The 11,500-nt window shown below is 37.6% G+C and overlaps 1 protein-coding gene across 1 annotated transcript; it reads right to left on the bottom strand.

The window, feature by feature from the left end:
* Positions 1-234: 234 nt before the first annotated feature.
* On the bottom strand, positions 235-10,786 carry LOC120304145 (PR domain zinc finger protein 1-like). Its single transcript, XM_039334371.1, has 5 exons — positions 10,692-10,786; positions 3,828-4,023; positions 1,309-1,428; positions 1,178-1,225; positions 235-264 (listed from the first exon to the last, which is right to left on the bottom strand). Exons 1-5 carry the CDS (start codon positions 10,784-10,786, stop codon positions 235-237), a joined length of 489 nt encoding a protein of 162 aa, XP_039190305.1.
* Positions 10,787-11,500: the final 714 nt, after the last annotated feature.

The raw sequence follows: 11,500 nt of genomic DNA, 5'->3' as shown, positions 1-11,500 counted from the left end.
TGTACAGTATTATAACATTCTCACCTGGCTCAGGTGTAAGTTCCCTTGGAAACAAGTACTGTAAGTGCCTGGATTCCCTGTAGGTAGGACAGACCAAAAGTTCCATCCCTGCTAAGATGGGTGTTATAGTATAGAAAAAGATCTCCAGGTTCTGCTGGCAGGCCATCAGGTTCTGAGCATGATAAGTGGGAGCTGGATTCACGTAGCACATCCAATTACTGAAAGAAGGGTCACTCACATCAACAAGGTGGTGAAGTTTTCCTTCTGCAGAAAAAACCTGAGCGAGAAAGAAAACAGAGAATGAGTGACCTGTTGGGAAATGTCTCTTTAAACGGATTCTTTTTTCTGTAATCACGTAGAATTGTGAATTGTATGTTATTGGAACTCAGTTCCATAGAGAACAATTTTACAGAGAAAGTCTAACAAGCAAGAGGAATGCATTGGTAAACCTGCATGTGAAGTGTAATGCTTCCTCATAGTTGTGATTCATACAACTTAATAGTTTTTCCATCTCTCCAAACTCCCTGCAGGTAATAATCTACTTTTAGAGAACTGATGTTGCTATATTTTAAGTCTGCAAAGCTATGGCCCCCAACTCACTTTATATGGCTCTCAGAGTCTCCAAATATAATGTAATCAATATGTGAAGAAACGTTTGAAAGTTTGTGGAGCAATTTCTAACTGCATTAGGTTAAAAAAATAAATTTTGAATTGAACTGAATACTTTATTTGCCCAAGCATGATTATACACACACAAGGAATTTGTCTCCGATGCAAGACAAATGCTAAACAATAGAATAATAGTAATAACAATAACAATAATGCCAATAAAAGGGGAAAGTAAGAAAGATAATAAAAAGGATAAATAATAATAATGCTATAGCCACAGTACATGGTAAATACATATAGACATTAGACAGCACTGTGAGAATTAGGTGTTCAGCAGAGTGATGGCCTGAGTAAAAAAACGGTCCCTGTGTCTAGTTGTTTTGTCCTGCAATGCCCTGTAGCGCCATCTCGAGGGGAAGATTGAAGCAGTTTATGTCCAGGATGTGAGGGGTCTGCAGAGGTCTTCTTAGCCCTTCCTCTGACCTGCGCAATATACAGGTCTTCTATGGAAGGCAGGCTGGTTGGAGTTGTTCTTTCTGCAGTCTTAAGTATCTGTTGGAGTCTGTACCTGTCCTGTCCTGTCCTTGATAAAATACAAACCAATAAAACTCTGCATCTGTGAAAAGGAAAAAGGGTGGGAACCCTATAGTTATTTTACCTGGTCTGAAGGAGAATCATTTTCTAATGATCAATACTTACCCTCCAAAACTTTTTCCAGTCCATGTGATTGGGAATATTGTCCCTGATGTAGATCTTCCCAGTTAATGGCCCAAAGTATATACCTTTAGGAATGTACTCTTTGCTGATCACAGCTTTTATCTGAAAAAAAAATTGAATTAGTCAGCATAGTGAAGACCAGCTTCATTTTTTTCATATTCCTCCTTGTACATTATTTGAGAATGCAAAAAAAAAAAAGAACTCCAAGATAGCATTTTCTCACTGCAGCTTTTTGGAGTAGTAATGCCAGTACAAATAGATAAAGTCAGACCTGCCTCTCTATATCTATCTGTCTCTTCCCCATTCACCTCCAGCTAGGTGGCAGCACTTAGCTGATTTTACATGATTTACTTGACTTCCAAGAGATAAGCAGAGTTGAATCTGATTAAATAAAAGATCACCAGGAAATCTTATGGGGGTAAACTGAGAAATGGAAAAATGTTTAGGAAGAAAACCTTGGCAAACCAGTTTATATATTGGAAGTGAACTGTATGGATGTATATATGAAGTCACAGCAGTCAAAACCAAAAAGAAGATTTTTCTCTGTGCTTGTATGTGTGCGCGCACACACACATACATGGGTATTAAATAAATTCATGGTTTTTATGAAATGTAATCTGAGCTCGTGTACATTTAAAAGAATCATCGACACCTACATGCATCTATTTTAGGTGGATCTTTGCATTCTTGCTGGATTCCTTGTAGACATACTGTTTCCTCTCTTAATCGGAGTTATGAAAATCTGCTTCTGAAATTCTGAAATGAGGAAAAGGTGGCTGTGGAGAATTCTGGTTGGCGGACACCTGCTAAAATGTTTCTGCAACAGTCATTCTAGTAAATGTGGTTTGATTTCTTTTATGAAGAATCCCATTGTAAAGATAGATACAGTTTACATATTGCTTTTGAGAATAGAGGAACAAACAAGTATTCTTGTCCTAAGGAATACCCAGAAAAGCAAGATTTATTTTTTTTATTGATGTCCACTCTTCATTTAGGAGTACAGAGATACATTGGGTTGAGAGTGAGTAACAAAGTGATTCAGTGGCTGGGTTTCCCCACTTCTAGCATAACATCTGTTTGAGATGCAGCTAAACTATATGAAACTAGGCCTAGAATGTTTTATTTATGGACAACAAATACTGGAGTAGCAGTTTATAATAATAATAATAAAGTTGGAAGGGACCTTGGAGGTCATTGAGTCCAACCCCCTACTCAGGCAGGAAACCCTATACCATTTCAGACAAATTGCTGTCCAGTCTCTTCTTAAAAACTTCCAGTGTTGGAGCATTCACTACTTCTGGAGGCAGGTTGTTCCATTGGTTAATTGTTCTCATTGTCAGGAAGTTTCTCCTTAGTTCTAGGTTGTTTCTGTCCTTGATTAGTTTCCATCCGTTGCTTCTTATCCTGCCTTCAGGAGCTTTGGAGAATAGCTTGACTCCCTCTTCTTTGGGGCAGCCCCTGAGATATTGGAACACTGTTATCATGTCCCCCCTCATCCTTCTCTTCATTAAACTAGACATACCCAATTCCAGCAACTGTTCCTTATATGTTTTAGCCTCCAGTCCCCTAATCATCTTTGTTGCTCTTCTCTGTACTCTTTCTAGAGTCTCAGCATCTCAGCAGCATTTGCTACAGCCTTAAGGGTCAATTCATTGTCAATCTCCTCTCCCCGTTAAAAATTCCTGGTGACCAAAACTGGATGCAGTATTCCAAGTGTGGCCTTACCAAGGCATTGTAAAGTGGTATTAATACTTCATGTGATCTTGATTCTATCCCTCTGTTAATGCAGCCTAGCACTGTGTTGGCTTTTTTGGCAGCTGCAGCACATGGCTGGCTCATATTTAAGTGATTGTCCACTAGGACTCCAAGATCCCTCTCACAGTTACTACTATTGAGCAAGGTACCCCCTATACTATACCTGTGCATTTGGTTTTTCTTGCCTAAATGTAGAACCTTACTTTTTTCACCACTGAATTTCATTTTGTTAGATAGCGCCCAGTATATACCAGCTTCCTTCTCATATACTTGGATGGGAAGAAATTAATGTTTCTGCTTCTTCTTAAATACTTCAGGGGCTTGCCACTCCTATGCTATGAGGGATTCTTTATTGATGCTGACGCTTAGATGTTATCAGTAAAAAGTATCTGCAAGAGATCTGGTGAATTTACTAGGGATTTCCTAGTTAATGATTAGGGATTTCCTGTTAATGTTGTAGATCTTTGCTGAACTTGTAGCCATTCAAAGCTGTGAGGAGGATGAGAAAGCTCTGACTTTCAGATTACTTTCAATGAAAGTAGTCTATATTTTGTTATAAAGAACCAAAAATGACAAAAGCAGCAGCAGTGCAGATTAGAGAGGTTGTGTTGTGTGATCTGGGAGTTGTCTAGATGGGGAGAATATGCATTAATAGTAAAAGGAGGATGAGGATGTGTAATTATGCAGAGCTGAACCAATGAATTAAATTAAATTCTCTCTCTTGGGAGTGAGAATACTGGTAGTACCTTGTTGTTGCTGTCATGCTTGAAGTCCAGATTGAGTGGTAAAGAAACTTGAGCTGGGGGATGAATGGAGTTTGGCCCACAAAGCTGGTCCTTCACAATATAGGTGGATCGCTCCTGAAAAGCAAACTCTCTCAGGGGGATCCTGATTGCCTCTTTCATTCTTCTCTCAGTCCAGCTACCATACAGAGAACAGAATCTGGAGCAACATTTGTGGGAAGGGTAGAAGAATGCATAGTTGAGTCCTTGGAATGGGAGAACCCAATAACAACCCGTTCATCATTTGTCTAGTTTATGTTTTGTTTACCAATATTAGTCGTTCAAATTGTTATGTAAAAGATTGGAAAAATAGCATATCATCAGAGGTCAATTATCAGAGTTTGTTTTTGTAACCCCAGTTAAAATGGGCACGAAGGGAAAGGGAAAGTGAAAATCAAAAAGAGAGTACCGGTATTTAAAAGGAGAAAAAGAAAAAAAAGAAAAGAAGTAATAGTGCTCTCTTCCAAAATGTATGTTGCTACTGCCCATCTCTTCCATGAATGGTGCAGAAGATTTTAGATTATAGATTCAGTGGTCCCCCTTTACATGATAGTTTATATTACATTACCGTATTTCCTCTAGAATATATGGTCATTTTGATGAACTGGGCCCTGTTTTGCCTCCACATCCTATCCCAGTAGTGGCGAACCTATGGCACAGGTGCCAGAGGTGGCACTAGAGCCCTCTCTGTGGGCACGCACGCTGTCGCCCCAGCCCCACCACCCCTCGTGGCCCCCTCCTCACCAGCAGCCCCCCTGGAGGAGAGTTGCCCCAGGCGCAACCTGTGCAGAGCAGCGCAGCCAAGAACATGGCAGCCGGGCAGTGGGGATAAGACTCCGTCCTCGCACCCCATTGCATACAGATGATGCTGCGGGGCATGGACAGAAGGCGTGGCCGTCATGACGCTGCTGGGCCGCCTGTGCGATCTGCTGTGGTGGGCCGTGGAGGTGGTGGGTGGCCCTGGAGGCAGGAGACACAGTGATAGGGCAGGGGCGAGGCGGTTTTTGGGCACTCAGTCTCTAAAAGGTTTGCCATCAGTGTCTTATCTAAAAGATTCGCCATCAGTGGGTTGCCTTTACTTATTTTGTTTATTTTGATACGTGTAAATAAATAGAAGGTGTATCTAATGATATCATAATATGGAATATATTGGTGTATTGATTTGAAAATATCTCCTTTGTCTCTTTTCTTTCGGATAACAATGGTCACTTGTGTTCATTAGTAATAGTTCTTTCATATATTAAGAGTGCTCTTGGGATGACAATATATGACTTTCTGGGGTTAAAGTGTTAATTTCTTGCTATCTATCAATACCACCCATTCCTATTAAAATATACATCCACACTGAAATTTTAATTTATATAGTTATGAACAAACATCTTGTTCTTAATTTCTTGATAACTTTTATCATGTTATGATTAAGGGAATTTAAGAACTAAAACAATTGGCATTTATTATGTGCTCCTTTTCATAAATTTGGACTAGTTACATGAGAAGAATTGTAAATCCTTTTGATACTGAATAATATTAATTAATCTGCATAATTGCTCAGATAATGGTTTTATAGAGGGCTATTAATGTTGGATTAATCTTTGTTAGAAGATTATCAAAACCACAGTCTCTGTCGCTAAATTGAAAACCTGCCACCTCCTTGTGATCAGCAACAAAAATAAGCAGGAATGAACTAAATAAAAGATGGTGGGTTAGTGTCTCTCTTTGTGCAAATATAATTCCTGAAAATCTGCCCTTCTGCTTCAGGGATTATTCTAAATGGGAAGCATTGTCATGAATTAGATTTTGTGTTGTAATGTTTTCATGGAGACATACAGGCTGGTGCCATGATGACATTACAAGTAATATTGTTGGAATCAATGGAAAAACATTTTCTTTTTAAAAGAAGAGTGCAATAATTGCGGAGAATTGGGTGAATAGAGTTGCCTATTTGTTGTTCCCCTTCAAAACAAAAATATCTTGCTGGCTGGATTGCTGTAATGGATTCTTGGAACTGCCTTTGAAAACTGACTGGAATTCTCAGCTGAACTTAAATACAAATTTGTCTTGACACTCACTGGTTGAATTACATAATTCCAACTTCATCTCAGCTCTATTTCCATTTTGTTTCTAATTCCAGCCTAGAGGCAGGTAATAAGTATTTGCAATACTCATGTATCTGCAGGTAGCATCTTTTTTTTAAAAAAAGACTGAAATTCTAATCTATTTTAATTAAACTCACTTGGCTACTACTACACAATATTATCTTATCTGAGAACTGAAACTCACAAAAGGATTAATATTCTGCTAAGGATTTCATAATGTATTGGCATAGTATATGTGCAAATCCAAGCAGTGTGACCTTTTTGTATGTTATCAATGTACAGATTTTTTAAGGGCCATCGAAGATTTACCGTATTTTTTGTATGGTACCCAGTGTGCCGATAAACACTGGGCTCACCATAGCCAGTTTATGCCCAATCTTTCATTTTTTACTTTCATATCTTGACATTGTAATTACAGGTATTATTATTTATAGCCACATTAGTAGCAATATTTAGCAATATTTGACTCATTCTGATCAAAGCTCTGGTCTTCTAAATTTTCAAAGCTGAAACTTTAAGATTATAAGGCACTCTTGGCCATTCTCTGGTTCTGTATACACAACACACTGAATCATAAAGTAGCCAACCATATTTTAGACTGGCTTGGTTTGCAACTGGTCTGTGCAGGTAATTTATAGTTCTTCTGCTATAAGACCAGGAAAATTGTCCTAATTGATAAACTATGGTTCAGTTAACATTATCTGAAGGCAGCCACTGAGTTACCAGCTGAATTGATATGTCAATCCCCCTTATCTTGTATCTTGCAAATACTGTGTATAGAATCCTCAAGTGGCTTTCTGGTTGAGAATTACTGGAGTTGGAGTTCAACCCAGTTTATACCAACTAGACTCTTTTCTTATAAGGCAAATAGCATATTACCCACTCAGTTAATTGCATTCTCATTTATAATGACGGTATGTTCATCATTATATTCTGTGATTTAATCTGTATTCTTACTTGCTATTGCATTCTCTGCAATAGTGAGATGCCTTTTATTCCCTGCATTTCACTTTTATCTATGGTATTCTACCTGGAATGAAGATAAGTACCTTTGCTGGGTTCTTTCATCAGTACGATTCTGACAGCATGTTGTGGCAATCATATTTTGCATGGATATTATATGATGAAGGATTACTGGAGCTTAGGCAAATAGGTATACAGTAAGATAAGGTTTTATTACGTTTTACCTAATCAAGCAGGTTCCAATATAGAGGGTTTGGAGGATACATAGCCTAAAAGTCCAAAAGATTATGAAATACCGGAGTGGAAGGAATTTTAGTAGGCAGAGGCCATGCCCTTTGTATGACTCAAGTGCATCACTTGATCTGCTTGTTTGATACAGAATATTCATATTTTATTTCATAAGTCCTCCCCCCCCCCCAAGAGTGTGCAAGCTCTCAATTTTCCATAAACTCATAAAAGCAACTGTGTCTTTTCCTGGAAATGTTGCTCTAAGGCTCTGCTACTACATTAATGCTAGATCTGAAGTGTTTCAGGTGCTGTGTTTCAATTCCTGCATGCTCCAAAGCACCCTTTCAGATTTTAACCTGAAGCACTTCACAGGCCTAATGACAAATTATTTAAGTGTCCAGTGTTTCATCCAAAAAAAGCTTAAAGTGCAAGTAGTGCCCAGAATAGTGTTTTCCAACCTGAGATCTTTATGGTGTCAACCCTTATAATTCTTACTGCATGAGAATTTTCAGGATTTGCCATTTCAAGACACTTCAGTTGAGAATGCTGTTCTAACACTGTTCTAACGCTTCACATACTTAACTTCTTTTATGTTAAGAACCACTTTATAAGGTAAGATAGACCAACGTATAATGACTAACCCAGGGGTAGGCAATCTTGGCTCTTTTATGACTCGTGGACTTTAACTCCCAGAATTCCTGAGCCAGCATAGCCTACCCCTGGACTAACCCAAGGACACTAAATGAACTTCATGGCTAAACAACAATCTGAATCTAAATCTTCCTAATTGTATTCCAATAAGTCCAATCATTATGTTTCACTACTGACATAGAATTACCTAGAAATCATTCATCGATGTATGATGCCCCCCCCCAAAGAGGAAGGTCAAACCAGTAAAACCACCCATGTAGGAATAGTTTCTTTGATGTGGGAGCTGCTAAACAGCTGGTAAATTTGGTATCCATAAAGCTGTGCTTTTACCCAAAAGGTTATGTATGCATCATAATTTCCTTCCACATTAATGGTATCAACAAAGTTAGATTCCTTTCGACTACGTGGAAATTAACATTCCAATACTTTCATCAAAAATGGGTAAAATGAAGCTGAAAAATTAGAAATTCAGCAGAAAACATGTCATCAGCTAAATAAATACACCATAGTTCCAGTAAGTGTGTGTGTGTGTGTGTGTGTGTGCATACACTTGTGTGAATGAGGAGGGGGGGGGAGAAAAGAACAGCTTACAAAAAATTGAGCATATCTTTAAGGAAAAATTTAACAGAAATTTCATTGCTGAATGATTTGGTGTGTCTCAGAATTTCCTAGAATAAAAATACGTTTAATGCATTGCAAGCAAAGTCCTTTACATATGCTATTTAGACCATTTTAAAATTACCTTCATAGGTCTTAGATGGGCAGTATTTGAACCCAGAGAGTTTTCACTGTCTCAAAAATGATTCCCCGTGAGTTCTGGGGAACTTTCTTTTGGATAAATTGGTATAAATTTATAGCCGTTTTTGCTTGTAAATAGCTTGATGACTGTATGATAAATTTCCTAAAGCTGCATAGATTTTCTTCCCCAATCTGGTTCTGTCTATACATGAAACCTCTCCTTGCACATGGCTGCTTTTTAAAGTGTGGCTAACTTGTCCTTTTTCCTTTTGATTTTACCATTTGAATTCGGAATGCTTTACTCATTTCAGTTTTGGTTTTTACCAGTGTAGCCCCTGAGCATTGCAATTTACCAAAGATGCTTATTACTGAGGAAGGCATCTTGGTTTTCCCATTAAAATACTTCACCCACTGCCCTTCCTCGTTGTGAGAACCCCTCAAGAAATTTTTCTCCACCACGTAGTTGACATGCTTTCCATCCATCCATCCTTGATTCAGCAGAAAACTATATTGGTTGTCTCCTTTTCCAAATACTTTCCTGCCCTGTTCCAAATTCCTAGTTCTTTCAGTCATCTGGATTCCCTCTAGGTAATGGGTGAGAAAACCTACTAATTTTACATGCCTGGAGAAGGATGTTCTTGGATGGTTTCAGAATAAGAGGGAAATACTGTTTTAATCAGTTATATCTAAGAATGACTTAGATTTGCCTCACTCAGGAGGTCAGAACAAGAGGAAAGAAAACATGTGAACTAAAGAAAATAGTCTCTATCTTCTCACAGCAATTTTTCTACTGTTTATTGTCCATTGAAATCAAGTTGGAAAACATCACAATTCAAATAGCATTTGGTACTTTTTTAACTGTTTCCTTTTCTTGCTTCGGATGAAAAGAATTGATTCATTGGATTAGTTGAAATGGTCAACCTTTAGTTTGTTCCCCATGTTCATTGGGCAATACTTGCCAAAATCAATGCCATCCATCCAGTCCAGTCATTTTGAGAAGTTCTAAGAGTCCCTCTTCTCCTGTATTAGAAATTCTGTATTGTGTGACATGCTTCCCCTGTGCTCCAAATGGCACTTTTTCTTCTCATGTTTTGAAAAATGCTTAAAACCTTATTTCACTTCAGTATTTTGACTCCACTTGATTTACTGTTGGCACAAATCTTTACATTTATGTATCTGTGCATTTTATGTGGCAGTAATTCTTTTTGCTGAGTTTTTGCTTTTCTTTTACTTTGTTGCAAGCCTTCCAGAGAATTTAATTGGGATTTTTAGCAGGTATGAATTGTTTCAAACTATGGGATGGGCGGCACATGAATTTAATAGATAAAATAAAGTACTGTATAGTGAAATAAATGAAATGTAATAACTAAACGTGTGGTCAGGAACAATCTCCCACAAATACCCTATCCTAAATCTCAAAATTTATTTTCCATGCAGTTTTCCTGAAAGCTGAATGAACATGACGGTTAGTTCAGCATGACTAAAGCATTCATGCTGCGAACACCTCTTTGTATTCTTAATTCCTTGCAGGTGATTTTTTAAAAATGCAATATATAGATACCTTTGTCAGTCATTCCATTTAATTCTATGCAATATTTATGCTAGCCATTTTTATAATTTGTCATTTTCCCTTTAAAAGAAACAATAGCGGTTTGGACACTTTTGTTCATGTTCACCAAAACTTCAAATGATAGTTTCTTGTTAATAAGAATTGCTGCCTGACCAAAAACCACAACTTGTACCAATACACTGAGCAATGGTATGTGCCAATTCCATTTTAGCTTAATGTGTTATATGAATTATAAATTTCTATAAATATCTCTGCAGTAAAAATATCTAGAAGAGCATATTATAGTATATTTATTGAGTTACATTATATTACCATAGCACTATCCATGAGGAGCCCTTATTATAGATCTAAAAACACTTAAAGTAATTCAGGCCGTATCATCAGGTCTTTTCAAATTTCACCCGAAGAATTACAACCTACGGCCAAGGCTTAGAAGAAATTCATCAGGCTCATTTGTAGGGTGTGTGAGTATATATGGATACATAGACAAGAAAAAGCAATAGAATGTTGCTAAATATTCCAGCAAAATACATAAAAAAGAGCCTTGGCTTCCATAGAGTTGGCTGGTCAAAAAAAACCTACCTTAGTTTGGATTGCTGTTCCATCATCTGTAAAGTCAGTTTTGGGAGAGCAAAAGGGAATCCACCTTGATGTCTTTTATGCACGATATGTATCATTCAGTTTGAATTCACAGGAAGTGTCCTTTATTCTTTGGTTCTCACTTGAAATGGGGAGGATGCTTAAACCAACCTATGCCAAAAAAAGGACAAAGAGAACAAGAGTGAAAACATTCTTTGTGGGTGCTTATTTTCTAAAACTAGAATTGCCCTTTATCTCAAATAGCATAGAGGAGATATCAGTTGCCTGATGACTCAATGACCAAAATACATTTTGCACGAATCTAAGGGGTACTTTCCATACCCTTTCTCAGGATTTCACCCAAGAATTTGACCCAAGCTCTGACATATTCTGAAAACAAATGCCAAAAATCAGTGTAAAAATAACCAGTGATATCGATAATATAAGACAGCAACTTCCATTCCTAAAAAAATAAAATTCAAATACCTGTCCTCCACTTGAGCATATCTTACTATGGACCACTCTGGGTTTTGTCACATTTGTGAATGTTATAGAAGTGCAAAATTCTATCACAGTTTTGTATCTGTAGAAGAAGAATGTAACTCTGGTCTTCAGAGGTTAGTTGGAGAGGCAAAATGGTTGCTTAGAGAAACATAACTAATACAAAGGTATAAGATGGCAAAGCAAGAACTAGCAATTCCTACGGTAAAGTTAATCAATCTCCAAGAATTCCTTTAACCTGGAAAAGTGTGAAGAAAAAATTGAGAGTTTAAACTCTAGAACATGGGTACAGATATAAAGGTTTCTGGCAT

This window comes from Crotalus tigris, unplaced genomic scaffold (genome assembly GCF_016545835.1).
Source record: "Crotalus tigris isolate CLP2741 ecotype Arizona unplaced genomic scaffold, ASM1654583v1 scf7180000017628.32516253702:7417878, whole genome shotgun sequence".
Lineage (NCBI taxonomy): Eukaryota > Metazoa > Chordata > Lepidosauria > Squamata > Viperidae > Crotalus > Crotalus tigris.
The sequence above is the reverse complement of the archived record's forward strand: the minus strand, read 5'-3'. Positions and strand labels throughout refer to the sequence as shown.

Coding starts and splice junctions, on each gene's coding strand:
- LOC120304145 (XM_039334371.1), bottom strand. CDS start 10,786: ATGATACATATCGTGCATAAAAGACATCAAGGTGGATTCCCTTTTGCT. Junction 4,024..10,691: donor GAACAGCAATCCAAACTAAG/GTAGGTTTTTTT, acceptor ATGTTGCTCCAG/ATTCTGTTCTCTGTATGGTA. Junction 1,226..1,308: donor ACTGGAAAAAGTTTTGGAGG/GTAAGTATTGAT, acceptor TCCTTTTCACAG/ATGCAGAGTTTTATTGGTTT.